General features: G+C 49.1%; 2 protein-coding genes and 1 pseudogene across 2 annotated transcripts; all 3 read right to left on the reverse strand.

Moving 5' to 3' along the window:
* Positions 1-5,377, reverse strand: part of LOC101752306 — a 47,961-nt pseudogene extending 42,584 nt beyond the window's left edge.
* LOC112530831 (olfactory receptor 14C36-like) lies at positions 2,832-3,767 on the reverse strand (the record flags this gene model as incomplete). Its single annotated transcript, XM_040654553.1, has 1 exon — positions 2,832-3,767. A coding segment is annotated over one exon (753 nt), but the record flags the coding sequence as incomplete, so codon positions are not given.
* A 7,280-nt stretch (positions 5,378-12,657) lies between the features above and the next one.
* Positions 12,658-13,209, reverse strand: LOC121108027 (olfactory receptor 14C36-like; the record flags this gene model as incomplete). The annotated part of the gene is made up of 1 exon (XM_040654684.1): positions 12,658-13,209. A coding segment is annotated over one exon (552 nt), but the record flags the coding sequence as incomplete, so codon positions are not given.
* Positions 13,210-20,017: the final 6,808 nt, after the last annotated feature.

Genomic DNA, 20,017 nt, shown 5'->3' on the forward strand with positions numbered 1-20,017 from the left:
CCCTGGGGCCAGTACGGATGGGACAGGATGTAAAAAAATGTCCTCTACGCTGCTGCTGGAGAGAAAGGTCCCACTTGGAGTCCTGTGGCAAAGAGCCTCAGGAGAGACCCAAGGCCGGCCCCTTGGGATTCTGGAGTCGAGCATACAGGGGGTCAGAAGAGGGCTACACTCCAAGTGAGAAGGAGATCTTAAAAGCAAATGAGGGGTTTGGGATGTTTTGGAAGTAATTGGCACTGAAACGCTGCTCTTTCTGGCACCTCAACTGCCAGTGCTGAACTGGATGTTTAAAGGAAAGGTCCCCTCCACCCATCATGCTGCTGATGCCACATGGAGTAAGTGGATTGTGTTCATTATGCAACGAGTGTGGATGGGGAACCTCAGCAGTCTAGGAATCCTAGAGGTGACCATTGACTGGTCTGAAGGTAAAAAGTTCAGCACATCAGGGGCAGAAGAGGTATCACATGCTAAAGAGGCCCCACCATACAATGAACTACCAGAATATGAAAAGAAATATGCCCAGTTCACAGATGGATCATGTTGTATTGTGGGGAAGCATCACAGATGGAAAGCTGCTGTGTGGAGCCCCACACGTCAGGTTACAGAGGCCACTGAAGGAAAAGGAGAAGCAAGTCAGCTCACAGAGGTAAAGGGTGTCCAACTGGCCTTAGATGTTGCTGAACGGGAGAGATTTATCGTTACACTGACTCATGGGAGTGGCAAATGCCTTATGGCGGTGGTTACAGCAGTGGGAGCAAAATAATGGACAACTGAGGGGTAAACCTATTTGGACATCTGAACTGTGGACAGACATTGCTGCCTGAACAAAAAATATGGTTATAAAGGTGTGTCGCATGGATGCCCATATGCCCAAGAGTCAGGCTAGTGAGGAACATGCAAAATAACCATCAGGTAGAATGAGCTGCTAGAACTGAGGTGGCTTAAATAGACTTGAAATGGCAGAACAAGGGTGAATTATTTCCTAGCTTGGTGGGCCCATGAGACCTCAGACCATCAAGAAGAGACACGACATATAAATGGGCTAGAGACCCAGGGGTGGACTTAACTATGGACGCTGTTGCACAGGTTATTCATGACTGTGAAACATGTGCCATAATTAATTAAACAAGCCAAGAGGATGAAACCACTCTGGAAGGAAGGGCGATGGCAGCAGTATAAATATGGGGAGGCATGGCAGGTCGATTCTATGAACTTGCCACACTCTTGCAATGGTAAGCGTTATGTGCTTCCCATGGTGGAGGCAACCACTGGTTGGCTTGATACATATGCAGTACCCCATGCTACCGCCAGAAACACCATATTAGGTCTGGACAAACAAGTCCTGTGGCGACACGGCACTCCAGAAAGTACTGAATTAGATAATGGGACTCATTTCAAATCATGGCACTGAGTGGATTTATCACATCCCCTATCATGCACCAGCTTCTGGTAAAATTGAACGATACGATGGGTTGTAAAAAAACTATGCTGAAAGCAATGGGTGGTGGAACATTTATGCACTGGGAGAAGCATTTGGCAGAAGCCACCTGGTTGGTCAGTGCTAGTGGGTCTATCAGTCGAGATGGTCCTGCCCAATCCAGCTCCCTACGTACTGTAGAGGGAGATAAGGTCCCTGTAGTACATGGAAAGAGCATGTTGGGAAAAGCTGTTTGGGTCCTTCCAGCCTCTGGAAAGGGCAAACCTCTCCGTGGATGTGGTTTTGCCCAGGAACCTGGGTGCACTTGGTGGGTGATGCAGAAAAATGGGGATGTTCAATGTGTACCACAAGGGAATTTGATGCTGGGGGAGTGCAGACAGTAGTTCTATGTATATGTATATGTATATGTATATGTATATGTATATGTATATGTATATGTATATGTATATGTATGTGTATGTGTATATGTATGTGTATATGTATGTAGACATGTGTGTAATGTATTTGAATTATTGTATGCTTGTATATATGTATATATTAAGCATGATGTAGCGATGTAGAATAAGGGGTGGAATGTCATGGTATTGTAACTTTGCTATTGGTATTCCACATCATAACAACATGTACAGCATGGGTAATTAAAGAGTTAATACTCCAGTTCCATGGACTGACAACTTTCTGGATACCTGGTTCTCAGAAGAGAAGAAGAACTACGTATCCCATGGGACTTCACGGTCAGAGAGGAAGATACGACATGGAAGGAAGTCACGGAATCTCACACTCGGACACAAGCTCTCTCTCGCTCACTGCCTGGCAGTGTGGCCTACTGACCCCTGTAATGGGAATAGATTAATATAGATAACTCCATGACATGGTCAGAACCAGACCCTGGTGCTCCAACTGCCCCCAGCACCCACACAGTCTTGTCCAAGGGTGGTCTTAGGGGAAGTGCCAATGTCAGAACGGGGACTGAGGAACAGCCACAAGGTCATAGGGCTCCTGGTCATACGAGCATCTGCAGGGAAATGTCATGCCCAGGTCAGCTCCCATCAGTATCCATCCCTCCTCTGACCTCCATGGCCATTCCTGGGTGGCTCTGTGCTGGCCGTGCTGATCAGGGTGGGAAGCAGACCCAGATGGATGAGGCCAAGTGCTGCTAAACTCCTCCCTGGGAGTCTGTGGGTGTGCAAAACGAATGGAATGATAAGAGAGCATTTCCAAAAGCACTTGGAATGTTCAAGTACAGCAAGAATGACAGGAATCCTTCCCTTCCCTGCACCATTACATCCCCACAGCCACAGTGAAGACTGCAGACACCACATTTCCCTGCAGATATAGAGACACTACACAGAGGATACAACAGTCAGCTCTGATCCACATCAGATATGGGCTCCAGGAGAAAGAGAGCAGGTTGATGCTTCAGCAGACATGGAATGAATCAAAATATTACTATAACAGCATAAGAACCATTAATAAACTTATAAAAACAGCAAAATACAAATAAATAAAAAAAAAAGAAATAAACATTATAAACATAGAAGAGCAATACAGCTCTGCTATAGGATAGTCTGGGAGTCGTTTAGCAAGAGATCAGAAGTTTATTGTTAATGAAAAGTGTCCATGACATCAATTTCTTCAGTGTGTCTTTGAGCTCCTGGTTCCTCATGCTGTAGATGAGGGGGTTCATAGCTGGAGGCATCACTGAGTACAGAAATGACACCACCAAGTTCATGGATGCGGAAGAGAAGGAGGGAGGCTTCAAGTTGGCAAATGTGGCAGTGCTGACTAAGAGGGAGAGCACGGCCAGGTGAGGGAGGCACGTGGAGAAGGCTTTGTGCCGTCCCTGCTCAGAGGGCATCCTCAGCACGGCCCTGAAGATCTGCACATAGGACACAACAATGAAGACAAAACACCCAAATATGGCAAGAATACTAAGCACAATAAACCCAACTTCCCTGAGGTAGGAGTCTGAGCAGGAGAGCTTGAGGATCTGGGGGATTTCACAGAAGAACTGATCCACAGCATTGCCTTGGCACAGAGGCAGGGAAAATGTATTGGCAGTGTGCAGCAGGGAATAGAGAAGCCCAGTGCCCCAGGCAGCTGCTGCCATGGTGACACATGCTCTGCCGCCCAGCAGGGTCCCGTAGTGCAGGGGCTTGCAGATGGCAACGTAGCGGTCGTAGGACATGATGGTGAGAATGCAATACTCTGCTGAGATGAAGAAGAGAAAGAAAAAGACCTGAGCAGCACATCCTGCGTAGGAGATGGCCCTGGTGTGCCAGAGGGCATTGGCCATGGCTTTGGGGAGAGTGGTGGAGATGCAGCCCAGGTCGAGGAGGGCGAGGTTGAGGAGGAAGAAGTACATGGGGGTGTGCAGGCGGTGGTCGCAGGCTACGGCTGTGCTGATGAGGCCGTTGCCCAGGAGGGCAGCCAGGTAGATGCCCAGCAAGAGCCAGAAGTGCAGGAGCTGCAGCTGCCGCGTGTCTGCCAACGCCAGGAGGAGGAACTCGCTGATGGAGCTGCTGTTGGGCATCTGTGGTTCCTGGGCATGGAGTCCTGTTCAGGGTGCACAACATAATGACAAGACCATTCTCAGAATCACAACTCTTCGTATACTATGAAACTTTTTATTCCTTTTAGGACAATGTTCTCAGAGAAACTCCTCCAGTCATACTATAAAAATTTTTCCTTCACTTTGGAAAACGTTTAATTTAACTCCATTACTTCAATTTATTTTCATGAGCTTCACCTTCCCTTAAGAGTTGAAGCTTAAAGAGCTCTTACTTTCCTCTCATTTCCTAATCATATCCCAGCCTCCTGGATATTCTCGTCTTAGGAGCTGTTTCATGTCTCGTATCTTTACCCAGTCTGCACTCAGAGCCCTCACCCCTATCTCTGTGTACTTAGATTTGTCTTTCAGAAATCTGCCTGTTTGCAGGATAAGTGCATTTTTAATGTCTGCAGAGAATGACGATAATTTCAACTGCTTCTATCCTTTGAGAAATGGGAGGATGAAAACACATTCTGTGTGACTGTTCACAATCAAATAAATGAGAAAAGAACAACTCAGGAGTCTCAGAGCTGTGATCAAACTTGACAGCCCCGTTCAGATTTCTGCCTCCAACTCTTTCCCCTTCCCTAAAAACAGCAAAAGGGAAATCCATACTTTCCTCTTGCAAAGTGCATTTAGACACATACTGGGGTGCAGCGTAGCTGTGCTCCCCCTGCCCCAGGCAGCAGCTGTGGCAGCAGAAGGCCCCTGCCCTGCCGGGGGGCTCCTTCCCCCCACACGTCTCCCCGCAGCGCCCTGGGCAGCTCCCCGGGCAGGCTGAGTGCTGAGCCTGGCAGGCGGCAGAGTCCCTGCCCCGGCACACAGCCCCTGGGGCACAGCAGGGACCCTGCTCTGCACCACAGCCCTGGGCACCCGGCTGCACCCCCAGCTGCACAGCCTGCAGCTGTCCTTCGACACACAGCCCTCAGGGCTGTGCTCTGACACTGCAGCACGGAGACCCTCAGCTGGAGCAGGTCCTTCCCCACGATTAGGAAAGATGGTGTGTCTTCAGCCTGACGTGCTATGGATTGTCTCTAATATAATGATCCCTCTACTATAACTGGCTGCATTGCCTGCAGCGAGAGATTTACCTTGTCAAGAGCTGTGAGCAATCCTCCTCCAGTGAGCTCCCTGCCTGCTCACAGCCCATACATCCTGTAATCCCTCTCTTCTTTCTCTTCTCTCCTCATGACACCCGCAGTTCATTCCCCAGCCCAGCTGAGCTGTGCAGAAGAGCTGCTCCTGGGCACAGCTGTCTCTCTTCAGCACTGCCTGCTTGTATGAGCTCCCTCTGTCCCAGGAGCGCAGCCCAGCTCAGCAGCAGAGGATGTCATTTTTTCCTCTCCACTCACCTCCCCTGAGATGTCCCTGGGTCTCCATGGCCAACAGCTCCTGAAAGACAACAGCATGGTGACTGTACTTTGAAATCTGCTACATTAACCATCAAATGTCCAGTGGACCCTGCTATATCACAGACATATGGTTAGTCCTACCAGAGAGTGTTTGCTGTAACAAAAAGGGCACACAGAGAAGGACAGGGAGGGGTGGACTTCCCCTGTGCAGGGCGGTGATCCAGCTGAGGCAGTGCAGGCATCTCATCCCTAGATGGAAACCCTGGGGCTGAAATGGGATTCAGCTCTTCACAGACCCACAGGAGCTGGGATTCCTCTGGTTCAGTTCAGGTGTGCACAAGGAGTTGCCTGCATGTGAGCTCCTGCTCTGAGTCCTTGGTCCTTCAGCGGGGAGTCAGTTGCTCACACACAGACCCTGGGTGGTGACCAAGGTGCCTTTGGTACCTTCAACTGATGAAACCTGTTTTCTGCGAATGGCATCAGAAGCAGCCAAGTGTCATGCAAGTTCCCTGGGTTTCCAGCACACTCACATGCAGCTGCAAATGCAGCACTGTGCCTTCAGGAAAGCCATGCCCCTGGAGTGAACGTGCTGCTTGGTCGACTCTGAGCCCCACAATGGGTCCAATGCCTGTGTGCCACTATGTATAGTGGCATACAGTATATATATATATATGTATACACACTATATATTCACACTATAAATGCAATATACAGCCAGGCTAACTCCACCAATGCTTCCCAATTAGGATGCTTTCTTATCTGTTTTTACACTAATGAGAAAACCAACACATGCTGAACTAGAAATTTTCAAACGGTAGCAGGCCTGAGCATTTGTTTGGTCCACAGGGACACGGTTAAACGGCTTCCACAACTGGACTGCAGCACAAGGGGGATACAGAGTCTTTATGATGGATGGGTGAGGAGATTAGGAAGGGCGTCTGCCCTCTGTGAGAGTGCACTGAGCTCTGCCTGGGGATGGAGTCCAACAGTGGAAATAAACAGAAAGGAAATAGTGAACAGAGGAGCCCAAGAGTGTCTGTTCCTGGCCTACTGATCAGGAAGAGCAAGTGGAAGGTGTTCTCTACAGGCAGATGGGAGCTTCACGCTGTGGAGCCCATGTCCACATTTTGGGCCTTTTTCACTCCAGTATCTGCTGCAGGGACAGCACAGCAGGGCATACACCATCCAGAAGATCCCTGGAGGGGACATATGGCAGTTCCCTGACCCAAGCCATAGAGGATCCCAAGAGGAGAGGTGCTCTGCTGGGTACCTGTGGGGAATGCGAAGATCAAAGGGAACCCGAACTGCTGGTCCCGCAGGGTAAGGCTCTGATGGGAATAGGGCCAAAAAATATAGTAACTGTCTGAGGATCACTGCTTCCAAGGAAGAGGAAGCCAGGTAATACTGTGAGAAGTCCTGCAGGAATGAGAAAGATAGACCAGGTCAATCACAAACACAGAAAGGAAGCATACAGGCAGTGGAAGCAAGAAGAGGTCACCTGGCAGCAATGTGGATACTTTGCTCAGTGTACCTGTTGAGATGAGTTTAGGAAAGTTAGAGATCAACTGCAATTGAATGTTCCCAGGCGTATCACAGACAAGAAAGGTTTCTAGAAATATGTAGGCTACAAAAGGAAGGCTGGGGAGAATGTGGGTCCGGAGTAGAATGGGGCAGTGAACTTGGTGAGACAAGATGTGGAATAGTTTCTGATACTCCTTTCCTTCCTGACCTCACTGTCTATTAGTTGGACTGGGCTTCTTGGAATCCTAGGTGCCAGAGACAGGTGGGAAATGTTAGTGCAGGGCAGATGTGCCCTTGGTGTAATAGAGGTGAACAGGGAATACCTGAGCAAACAGGATTCTGTGTTGGAAGAGGTGGACAAGAACTTGTGTCGGAAGGGACTTGTGTTGGAAGGACATTAAAGATCATGCAATCCCAACCCCCTTGCTGTGGGCAGGGCTGTCACACAGTATGCTGGGATGCCTGGGGCCCTTGACATCTTGAACATCTCCAGGGATGAGGCAGCCACAGCTTCTCTGGGCTACCTGTTCCACACCAGCTCCATGCCTCACATCATGACCTGTTGAATGTTGGGAATTCCTTCCAAATGTCGAATGTACATCTCTCTTTTAGTTTATTACCATTCAGCTTTGACCTATTATTCAGAAATGATGTAACAAGTCAGTCTCCACGTTCTTTATTTGATTAAGACCATAGCTAGAAGACTGAGGGAAGGCATGATCAGGAGTACTGCCTCCACATTTCAGATCACCAACAAAAGAAAGAAGTCAGCAAGCTGCAGTTGATAAAAATCTGTTAACACACTTCTCAACTTTGAATATCCTTTGTGACCCGTTTCTTTTTCAGTTGGGAATTTGAGACTTCAAAGGGATTCTGAGTCTTTATTTTATTTTATTTTATTTTATTTTATTTTATTTTATTTATTTTATTTTATTTTATTCTGTTTTGTTTTGCTTTTACAGAACAGGCTGTGCTTTCCAAAGCTGTGTTTGCAGGACACAGATGCCTTCAGGTGCAGGGACACAGACAGCGGTGCCAGTGCCAATGCCCTGTGACTAATGCCCAGCGTCCACCGCTGCTATACCTTGCTGTGTATTTCATGTCCCTCATCCTTCAGGGGTCTCCAGCTCTCCTAAATTAACGACCATGCTGAAGGACATGTTTTCAGCAGGCCATCTGGACACACGCTCTTCCCACCGCTCTCCATATTTCCCCATCCATTGCACATTGCTCACCCAAATACCTCCCAACCCTCTGGCTGATCTGTGACCTTCAGGGAGATTACTGGAACCTGCTCCATCTCTCCATGGTCTGATGGACTCTCTTGTCAAATCATTCACTGTGATTATATCTATCCCTTCCTATCTCTGTCTAACTCATTTCTTGTACAGATATTTCTTGTGAAAGACGAAAGTCAGTAGTTGCAGCTTGGACAAGGCATGCAGTTGATCACTGTGTTTTTCTGTTCATTCAATTGCATCACATTTCCTTCTGTTTGCTGGCAAAAAAAGAGAACTCTTTCATTGCCCACATGCAGCTGGTTCTCTGAGGAAAGCCAGTGGGAGTTGGTGCAAAGGAGGTTTGACAGTGAGCGGGTGACTCCAGAGGAGAAGAGTGATGTGAGGAAAAGTGATGCCAGTCCCATGGGGCCAACGGGAGTAAAAATGGGGTGGGGAAGTTGAGGAAGACGTTGGTCCACACAGTATCAGAGCAAAGCTCATTAGGGGAGATCCTGGATCAGTATCAACTGCCAAATGCTGCTTTAACTTCTTGTTTAAACACAACCATAAATAAATAAATAAATACTGAGACTTCTTAAATGCCCATCAATCTCTTCCTCTTTAAGCTTTCTCCAGATACCTCTCCAGTTAGCTGTACAAGTTCTGAACACCTGAAGAAGATGACAGGAAGGCACAAGACACGGGAGGGCTCCTTAGGTTGTAATGGGACCCAGGGGGCTTTTGCTGCTGAGTCCATCAACCACCAGTGCAGAGAGAAGATGGCATGAAGGGCTGAAGAAGACCAAGTCAGAAGGAACAGAGAAGTTTCTTGGAGTATTAATGAGCCCCACTGAGGACCACTAACAAGCAAGCTTCCCCAGGGACTTGTTAGAGCAGATAATTGGAAGCCATGGTTACAGGCAGGCAAAGGCACTGGGATGGTGGCTGTGATGCTGAGAAAAGCCTCCTTTGTCTTATGAAGCAGAAAGGCCAAGCCCTCATCGCCAGACCCTTGGCAGGGAGATCCTGTCCCTCATGCTGGCTCAGGGCCCTTCCTGGGGCAGTGGGATGGAGGTTTGTATGAGGTCAAATGAAAGACAAGGGGACAGCAGCTCCCAGGCTCTGCATGGGGTGCAATGATGTCGTGAGGCTCAAGTCCCATGTGGGCAGCGTGTCTCATCCCAGGCTGTGGGATGTGAGAAGGGCCAAGTCTGAACAAGCAGTCAGTGACAACAAAACTTGGAACTTCAGATCTCTCAGGCCCAAGGTGGAGGCTCCATTTCTTCACTGTTTGGTTCTGGGGATGCCATGTTTGATGCTCACCCACATGCAGAACTCCTGACTGACTGCAACACCACTGTGCTCATATCAGCTTTGATATAACACAGCGATGCTGAACTCACTGAGCTTGTCTGCCCTTAACAGTGCAGTGACTCTGACATCACTGTAATCCTGACCACTGCCAGAACTTAGTAATTCTGACATCACTGCTCTCTACACCACCGAGACAACACAATGACTCAGGTGTCAGTAAGCTCCTATCCACTGCCACAGCACATTGAGTCCAACATCATCATGCTTGTACCCACGATCATAGAATCCTAGAATATCCTATGCTGGAAAGGACACACAAGGATTAGCAAGTCCAACTTCTGCCTCCACGTAACCACCGAAATAGCTGACCATATCACTGAGTGTTGTCTGAATGCTTCTTGAACTCCAGCAATCTTGGTTCTGTAACTCCTTTCCGTGGGGTCCTCGTCCAGTGCTCTCTTTTGGACACACTCCCATAGTTTATGTCCTTTATGTTCTGTGATGCCCAGAAGTGCACCAAGGGCTCCAGGTGAGGCTGCAGCAGTGCAGAGCAGAGAGGGACAATCCCTTCCCTCACCCAGCTGGCAATGCCGTGCGCAATGCACTTCAGGGGACGGTTGGCCTTCCTGGCTGCCTGGGCACACTGCTGACTCATGCCCAATTTGCTGTTGACCAGGACCCCCAGTCCCTTTCAGTGGCACTGCTCTCCAGTATCCAATCCCGCAGTCAGTGTGTATGTCCAGGGTTGCGCCTTCCCAGGTGCAGAATCAGGCATTTGTTCTTGTTATGCTTCATGTGGTTGGTGCTTGCCCAGTTCTCTAACTTGTCCACATCACTCTGCAAGGTCTCTCCACCTCCAGTGGTGACAACAGCTCCTCCCAGTTCAACATCATCATCAAACTTGCTCAAAACGATCTGAGGAGAAACAAACTAATTTACTAAATATAGTATCGGAATGTAAGATAGCACACTATAATACAGTATAAATCAACAATAATTGAGAGAAAGATTTTCTGAGAGCCAAAGGCCTTACGCTAATACTGAAGCCTTGCGTGCAGTCGGGCGCAGCAGTAGCGAGCCGATCCGACAGGGAACATGGCAAGACGAGAAGAGGGGCAAGTCAGATGACCTGCGCCCTTATATCTGTTATACCTTGAGCAGGAATGATAACAGTACTCAAAAAGGCTCTTGGGGAACGTAGTTCTTCTTCTCTTCCAGACAGGTACCTGGAACTAAAGCATTTGCTCTTTAACTCCCAGTACACTGCATGATGTTGTGATGTGGAACATTGATGACCAAAAATCATAAAACCACAACAATGTGTTAGAATATAAAAGGCTTGCTTTAGAAAGTAGATAGAGACGGCATCATGATCATGATCATCACAGCAATAAAGAAATTGTCCTGGCACGAGATCCCTGTGTCGCATTTTAGCCACACTTTGCATTGGGTTTACAGACACTTGATACAAGGTTTAATCTTTATTTACTCTGGGTTTACTCTTACTCTACTCCAGGTATACTCACACTTTACTACAGTTTACCTCCAACATTAATCCGAGTTTATTCACACTTAACTCTGGGTTTACTAACACCTTACTTTGGGTGTACTGATCTTATTCAGGGTTCACTCAAAATTCACTCTGTCTTTTCTCTAGGTTATTCTCCCACTTGACTCTAAGTTCACTCACAATTTTCTCCGGGATTACTCATACTTTACTTTGGGTTTACTCAGACCTCACTCAGAGTTTACTCACACTCTACTGGAGATGTACTCACATTTTACTCCAGGTTTACACACATTTTACAACAAGTTTACTAGGACTATACTTAGGATTTACGGTTTACTCACAGCTTATTCTGGGATTCTGGGTGGTTTTTTTTTGTTTGTTTGTTTGTTTTTCTTTTTTTTTTCTTTTCTTTCAGGGCGCTTTTGGGGTTCCAACCTGCAGCATGAGGCTCTATGTGCATTCCTACCTGCAGGACAGCTCAGCCTCACTGACCCACAGGCAGCCCCTGGCAGCTATGTGCAGGCACTGTGTGGGGCAGCATGCCCCCAGCACAGCCCTGACAACTCACACCACCATTCTGCCCCCCACCAGCTGGACCCTGCCCGGCCCCAGTGTGTCCCACACAGCTCACAGCCAGCCCTGCTCTGGGCTCTGTTGGGCTCTGGACCTAGACAGGGACCAGGCCAGGCTGCCCATTCCCCAGTGCAGGTACTGAGCCCAGTAGGAATGTGGAGTGGTCCCATTTCAGCCATCAGCCCTCAGCAGATTACGGTGAAAAGTGTTGCTGGGAACCACTGGTCTGAGGTCTGGGGCTGGTGGTAGCTTCCTTCAACAGTGTCTCCTTTCTGTTCATGTAACAAGAAGCTTTGTTGGATCTGTGCCCTGAGGGACCCTGCTTTGTGGCCCCATGGGCATGGGGTGGTCTCCAGGGCCCCAGGATCTCCTCTGACTGCTCCCTCCTCCTGAAGGCTCCCAGATGCAGCAGCCCTGCAGCAGAGCACCCAGAAGAGGGCTCATCCTGTGTGTGGTCATAACCAGACCCTGGTGCTCCAGCTGCCCCCAGCACCCACGCAATCTTGCCCAAGGGCCGTCTTTGGGGAAGTGCCAAAGTTACAGCGGGGACTGAGGAACAGCCACAAGGTCATAGGGCTCCTGGTCATACGAGCATCTGCAGGGAAATGTCATGCCCAGGTCAGCTCCCAACAGTATCCATCCCTCCTCTGACCTCCATGGCCCTTCCTGGGTGGCTCTGTACTGCCTGTGCTGGTCAGGGTGGGAAGCAGAACCAGATGGATGACACCGAGTGCTGCTAAATTGTTCCCTGGGAGTCTGTGGGTGTGCAAAGCAAATGGAATGGTAAGAGAGCATTTCCAATAGGACTTGGAATGTTCAGATACAGCAAGAATGACAGGAATCCCCCCATTCCATGCAGCGGTACATCCCCACTGCCACAGAGAAGACTGCAGACACCTCATTTCCCTGCAGATACAGAGACACTACACAGAGGATACAAGAGTCAGCTCTGATCCACATCAAAGATGGGCTCCAGGAGGAAGAGACCAGGTTGTTGCCTCAGCAGACATGGAGTGAATCAAAATATTACTGTAACAGCATAAGAACCATTAACAAACATATAACAACAGCAAATAAAAATAATAACAATAAAAAAATAAATATTATAAACATAGATGAGCAATACAGGCCTGCTAGGGGACAATCTACGAGTCATTTAGAGAGAGATGAGAAGTTAATTGTTAATGAGGCATCCATGACATCAGTTTCCCCAATGTGACTTTGAGCTTCTGGTTCCTCATGCTATAGATGAGGGGGTTCACAGCTGGAGGCACCACTGAGTACAGAAATGACACCACCAGGTCCAGGGATGGGGAGGAAATAGAGGATGGCTTCAGGTATGCAAACACTACAGTGCTGACTAAGAGGGAGAGCACGGCCAGGTGAGGGAGGCACGTGGAGAAGGCTTTGTGCCGTCCCTGCTCAGAGGGCATCCTCAGCACAGCCCTGAAGATCTGCACATAGGACACAACAATGAAGACAAAACACCCTAAAAACACAAGGACACTTAGCACAATGAGTCCCACTTCCCTGAGGTAGGATTTGGAACAGGAGAGCTTGAGGATATGGGCAATTTCACAGAAGAATTGATCCACAGCATTGCCTTGGCAGAGAGGCAGTGAAAATGTATTGGCAGTGTGCAGCAGGGAATAGAGAAGCCCAGTGCCCCAGGCAGCTGCTGCCATGGTGGCACAAGCTCTGCTGCCCAGCAGGGTCCCGTAGTGCAGGGGCTTGCAGATGGCAACGTAGCGGTCATAGGACATGATGGTGAGAATAGAATATTCTGCCGAGATGAAGAAGACAAAGAAAAAGACCTGAGCAGCACATCCTGCGTAGGAGATGTGCCTGGTGCCCAGAGGGCATTGGCCATGGCCTTGGGGAGAGTGGTGGAGATGCAGGCCAGGTCGAGGAGGGCGAGGTTGAGGAGGAAGAAGTACATGGGGGTGTGCAGGCGGTGGTCGCAGGCTACGGCTGTGCTGATGAGGCCGTTGCCCAGGAGGGCAGCCAGGTAGATGCCCAGCAAGAGCCAGAAGTGCAGGAGCTGCAGCTGCCGCGTGTCTGCCAACGCCAGGAGGAGGAACTCGCTGATGGAGCTGCTGTTGGGCATCTGTGGTTCCTTTACATGGAGTCGTGTTCAGAGTGAAGGAAATAATGATGAGTCAAGACCATTCTCAGGATACTTCTCCTGCTATACTATAGAAGTTATTCTTTCTCTTAGGAGAATATTCATTTAGATCCGTAACTTGAAATGAATTTGATGAAGCTCAGCATTCCAGAAGCAGGAGAAGCTTATGGAGCTTTAGCTTTCCTGTCATTTCCTAATCTTATCCCATCTCCCTGGATATTTTCATCTGTTACCATGTCTGATGTCTTTACCGAACTGTTTGTAAAGCCCCCAGCCCCAAACTCTATGCCCTTAAATTTCTGTTAGAGAAAGCTGCCGTTTTGCTGGATACGTGCATAATTCATGTCCGCAGAAAACAGCAATAATTTCAACAGGTTCCATCCTTCAAGAAATCAGAGGCTGAAAGCACATCCTGTGTGACTGTTCACAAAACGAGTCATTGAAAAAAGAACAGTTCAGAGGTCTCAGAAATGCGTTCATAGTTGACAGACTGTTTCAGAGTTCTGCCTCCACTTCTTTTCCCTTCCCTACGAATAAGAAAAGGAAAATCTCTGCCTAGTCTCTATTCTTGCAAAGTGCCTTTGGAAACACCCTGTGCTGCAGGGTATCTGTGATCCACTGCCCCAGGCAGCAGCTGTGGCAGCAGAAGGCCCCTGCCCTGCCGGGGGCTCCTTCCCCCCACACGTCTCCCCGCAGTGCCCTGGGCAGCTCCCCGGGCAGGCTGAGTGCTGAGCCTGGTAGGCGGCAGAGTCCCTGCCCCGGCACACAGCCCCTGGGGCACAGCAGGGACCCTGCTCTGCACCACAGCCCTGGGCACCCGGCTGCACCCCCGGCTGCACAGCCTGCAGCCGTCCTGGGACACGCAGCCCTCAGGGCTGTGCTCTGACGCGGCAGAAGGGAAGCCCTCATATGGAGCTGGTCTTTTTCATGATATAAATACACAGATTGCCATAGTAGCCTGACCTGCTATGGAGTGTTCCAGCTTTAGTGATCCCTCCACGAAAACATAGCAGCACTGCCTGTAGCAAAGGGCTTACCTTCTCAGTGACTGTGAGCAACGCTTGTCCAGTGAGTTCACAGCCTGATCACACTCCATACAGCCTGTATGCTCTCTTCTTTATCTCCTCTCCCTGTCACCTGCAGATGATGCCCCCAGCGCTGTTGTGTGGTGCACATGAGCTGCTCCTGGGCACAGCTGTCTCTCTGCAGCACTGCCCACTTGTATTAGTTCCCTGTGTCCCAGGAGCCCGGCCCAGCTCAGCAGCAGAGGAGGTGATTTCCTTCTCTCCCTGCAGATATCCACGGCCCTCCTGAGCTGACAGCTCAGGGTCATCACTGCAGAACGTACTTCAATGTCAGTTCAGTTAATCAAAATGTCCACTCAATTCCAGAAGCATGGATGTTCCCACTAAAATAAATTTGACCACAATGAAAGCAAATGCCACATTGGGAAACCTCCACTCAGGACCTGTAAGTGGAGTCATAAAAGTACTGAATCACGGACTGGCTTAGGTTGGAGGGGACTTTAAAGTGCACCTAGTTCCATGCCCCCAGCCATGGGCAGGGCTGCCAAACACCAGACCAAGACGCTCAGGATTCCATCAATACTGACTTTGAATGTCTCCAGTGATGGGGCATCCACAATCCTTCTGGGCAACTTTTTCCTGTGACTGTGTGTAAAAATCACTTTCTAACATCTAAACTAAGTCTCCCATTTTTAAATTTAAAGCCATTTCGCATTGTCCTAGTACTATCAGACCATCTAATCATAACCGTAGGCTTAGGCATCTCATCCTCAGATGGAAACCCTGGGGCTGAAAAGGGATTCTGTTCCTCACAGAACCATGGGAGCCGGGAGTCCCCGTAGTGGAGTTCAGATGTGCGCAACGAGGTGTGCACATCTGAGAGATGTGGACAAGTTAGAGAACCGGGCAAGCACCAACCACATGAAGCATAAAAAGAACAAGTGCCTGATTCTGTACCTGGGAGGGAGCAACCCTGCACATACACACTGACTGCGGGATGGGACACTGGAGAGCAGTCCGACTGAAGGGGGTTGAGGGTCCTGGTCAACAGCAAGTTGAACGTGAGTCAGCAGTGTGCCCAGGCAGCCAGGAAGGACAACCATCTCCTGGGGTGCATTGAGAGTGACATTGCCAGCTGGGTGAGGGAAGGGATTGTCCCTCTCTGCTCTGCACTGCTGCAGCCTCACCTGGAGCACTGGGTGCACTGCTGGGCACCGCAGAACATAAAAGACATAAAGCTATTGGAGAGTGTCCAAAGGAGGGCACTACAACTGAGAGATCTGAAGTTCCAAGTTTCCTTGGGATTGACTACTTGTTCAGACTGGGCCATTCTCACATCCCACATCCTATGATGAGAAACACAACTTGCATGGGTCTTGGGTCTCACAGCATCCTTGAACCCCATGCAGAGCCTGAGAGCTGCTGTCCCCTTGTCTTTCATTTGACCTCATACAATCCTGTATCCCACTGCCCCAGGAAGGGCCCTGAGCCAGCAGGAGGGACAGGATCACCCTGCCAAGGGTCTGGGGATCAGGGCTTGGCCTTTCTGCTTCATAAGACATAGGACGGTTTTCTCAGCATCACAGCCACCATCCCAGTGCCTTTGCCTGCCTGTCAGCATGGCTGCCAATTATCTGCTCTAACAAGTCCCTGGGGAAGCTTGCTTGTTACTGGCCCTCAGTGGGGCCCATTAATACTCCAAGAAACTTCTCCGTTCCTTCTGACTTGGTCTTCTTCAGCCCTTCATGCCATCTTCTCTCTGCACTGGTGGTTGATGGACTCAGCAGCAATTTTCCCCCTGGGGCCCATTACAGCCTAAAGAGCCCTCCTGTGCCTTGTGCCTCCCTGTCATCTTCTTCAGGTGTTCAGAATTTGCACAGCTAACTGGAGAGGTATCTGGAGAGAGCTTAAAGAGGAAGAGTTCAGTGGTCATTTAAAAAGTCCAGTTATTTATTTATTGATAGCTGTATTTAAACAAGATGTTAAAACAGTACTTGGCAGTTGATTCTGACCCAGGATTCTGTCCCATAATGAGCTTTGCTCTGTCACTGTTATGGACAAACGTCCTCTTAAGCTTTCCCCATCCCTTTCTAGTCATGGCCCCATGGGACTTGCACCACTTTTCCTCACATCACTCTTCTCCTCTGGAGTCACCCGCTCACTGTTAAACCTCCTTTGCACCAACTCCCACTGGCTTTCCTCAGAGAACCAGCTGCACGTGGGCAATGACAGATTTTTTTTTTTTTTTTTTTTTTTTTTCCAACAAACAGAAGGAAATGTGATGCAAATGAATGAACAGTAAAACACATTGATCATCTGCATGCCTTGTCCAAGCTGCATCTAACGAGGTTTTTCTTTCACAGGGAATACTTGTTCAAGAAATGAGTTAGACAGAGAGAGGAAGGGATAGATATAATCAAAGTAAAGTAGTTGATAAGAGAGTCCATCAGACTATGGACAGATGGCGAAGGTTCCAGTAATCTCTCTGAAGTTCAGAGATAAGCCAGACAGTTGGGAAGCATTTGAGTGAAGAAAGAGCAAGGGATGGGGAAATGTGGAGAGCAGTGGGAAGAGCGTGTGTCCAGATGGCCTGCTGAAAACATGCCCTTCAGCATGGTCATGTATTAAGGAGAGTTGGAGACCCCTGGAGGGTGAGGGACAGGAAATATGCAGCAGGGTAGAGCAGCAGTGGGCACTGGGCATTAGTCACAGGGCATTGGCACTGGCACCACAGCCTGTGTCTGTGTACCTGAAGGCATTTGTGTCTTGCAAACACAGTTCTGGAAAACATTGCCCTTTCTCAAGAAGAATTAAAAAAAAAAAAAAAAAAACCAAAAAAAACCACATCCCTCAAAGAGCAGTTTTTTCAACTTAAATGGAAAGAGGAACATGAGAATATTTGATGTTGAGAAGTGTGTCAACACATTTTCATTGATTTCTATCTTTTTCATCAATTCTTTGTTTCAATTTTGTTGACATAAACAACTTCCAGACTTACAGCTTCAGAAAGAAAGCCTCTGTTTGTCTCTCCTAACAGAGGATGTGCTCCAAACCCAGTCAGCTTGTGGGAACTTTCCAAAATCCGCTCCAAGTTGCTGACATTTTTTTTTGTGTTGGAGGCACCACTCTGGATAGTGCCTTCCCTCCACCTTCCAGACATGGTTTCTTCATATAAAAAAGGAGGAGAGTAACTCTTTACATCATTTCTGAATACTAGGTACAGCATGAATGGTAATAAGCTAAAAGAGAGATTTACATTTGATGTTGGGAAGGCATTCCTTACATTTTGTAGATCATGATGTGAGGCGCAGGACAGGTGTGGAACAGGTAGCCCAGAGAAGTTGTGGCTGCCCCATCGCTGGAGATGTTCAAGATGTCACGGGCCCCAGGCATCCACATGTACTGTGTGACAGCCCTGCCCACAGCAAGGGGGTTGGAATTAGATGCTCTTTAAGGTCCTTCCAACCCAACTCATTCAAGGATTCTGTGATTCCTGTCACTTTCTTCCAAGTTGAAATCCCTTTTTTTTAGGTATTCCCTAATCACCTCCTCTTTTACTCAGGGCACATGTGCATTGAACCGACATTTCCCACCTGTCTCTGGCACCTAGGATTCCAAGAAGCCCAGGCCAACTGATTAACAGCAAGGGCAGGAAGGAAAGGAGTATCAGAGTCTTTTCCATGTCCTGTCTCACCAGGTTCCCTGTCCCATTCTACTCTGGGCCCACATTCTCCATAGCCTTCCTTTTGTAGCTTACATATTTCTACAAGCCATTCTCGTCAGTGATATGCCTGGACACATTCAATTGCAGTTGAACTCCAACATTCCTAAGCTCATCTCATCAGGTACGCTGGACAAAGTCTCTGCATTGCTGCCAGGTGACCTCTTCTAGTCCGCTCCCTCTTTGTTTGTGCCTGACCAGGTCTACCGTTCCCATCTGTCTGTGGAGAATATCTTCCACATGCTCTTCCTGATCAGGAAGCCAGGAACGGGCACTGTTGGTCTCCTCTGTTGGCCATTTCCATTCACTCTGACCTGGCTGCTCTGCCATCCTCAGGCAGAGCTCAGTGCACTTTCACAGAGGGCAGTCGCCCTTCCTTGTCTCCTCACACATCCATCGTAAAGACTCCGTATCCCCCTTGTGCTTCAGTTCAGTTGTGGAAGCCATTAAACCATGTCCCCGTGGTCTAAACAAGACCTCAGGCCTGCAACTGTACAAACATTTCTAGCTCTGCATGTGCTGGTGTTCTCATTAGTGTAAGAACACATAAGAAAACACCCTAGTTGGAAAGCGTCATTGAACTTAGACTGGCAAGATAGCTCATCTTTGATTTTTGTATTCAGATGGTGGCATAAAGGCATAAGCTCCACTGTGGGGCTCAAGGTTGTCCAAGAAGCACGGGCACTCGTAGGGCATTGCTTTCCTGATGGCCTTGAGCTGCATTTGCAGCTGCATGGACAACTGCCCTGCACAGGGGAAGTCCACTCCTCCCTGTCCTTCTCCATGTGCCTTTTTTGTGACAGCAAACACTCTCTGGTACGACTAACCATATGTCTGGAATTGCAGACTGTCCGCTGGATATTTGGTGGTTAATTCAGAAGATTTCAAAGCATAGACATGATGCTGTTGTCTTTCAGGAGCTGTTGGCCATGGAGACCCAGGGACATCTCAGGGGAGATGAGTGGGAAGGATAAAAATGACATCCTCTGCTGCTGATCTGGGCTGAGCTCCTGGGACACAAGGAACACCTACAAGTGGGCAGCACTGCAGTGAGACAGCTGTGCCCAGGAGCAGCTCTTCTGCACACAACAGCAGGGCTGGGGGAATGTTCTGCAGATGGCATGAAGATAGAAGAGAAAGGACAGAGAGATTACAGGATGTATGGGATGTGAGCAGGCTGTGAGCTCACGGCAGGAAGACTGCTCACAGCTCTTGGCAAGGTAAGTCTTGCTGCAGTCAATGCAGCTGCTTTTATTGGGCAATCAGAAAATTTGAGACAACCCATAGGAGACTGGCCTGAAGACATACCATTTTTGCTAATCATGGAGAAGGAACTGCTCCAGATGAGGGCTTCGGTGCCACAGTGTCAGAGCACAGCCCTGAGGGCTGCGTGCCCCAGGACGGCTGCAGGCTGTGCAGCCGTGTGTCCAGGGCTGTGGTGCAGAGCAGGGTCCCTGCTGTGCCCCAGGGGCTGTGTGCCGGGGCAGGGACTCTGCCGCCTGCCAGGCTCAGCACTCAGCCTGCCCGGGGAGCTGCCCAGGGCGCTGCGGGGAGACGTGTGGGGGGAAGGAGCCCCCCGGCAGGGCAGGGCAGGGGCCTTCTGCTGCCACAGCTGCTTCCTGGGGCAGGGGGATCACAGCTACACTGCACCATAGGGTGTTTCCAAAGGT

This window comes from Gallus gallus, chromosome 33, assembly GCF_016699485.2.
Source record: "Gallus gallus isolate bGalGal1 chromosome 33, bGalGal1.mat.broiler.GRCg7b, whole genome shotgun sequence".
Taxonomy (NCBI): domain Eukaryota; kingdom Metazoa; phylum Chordata; class Aves; order Galliformes; family Phasianidae; genus Gallus; species Gallus gallus.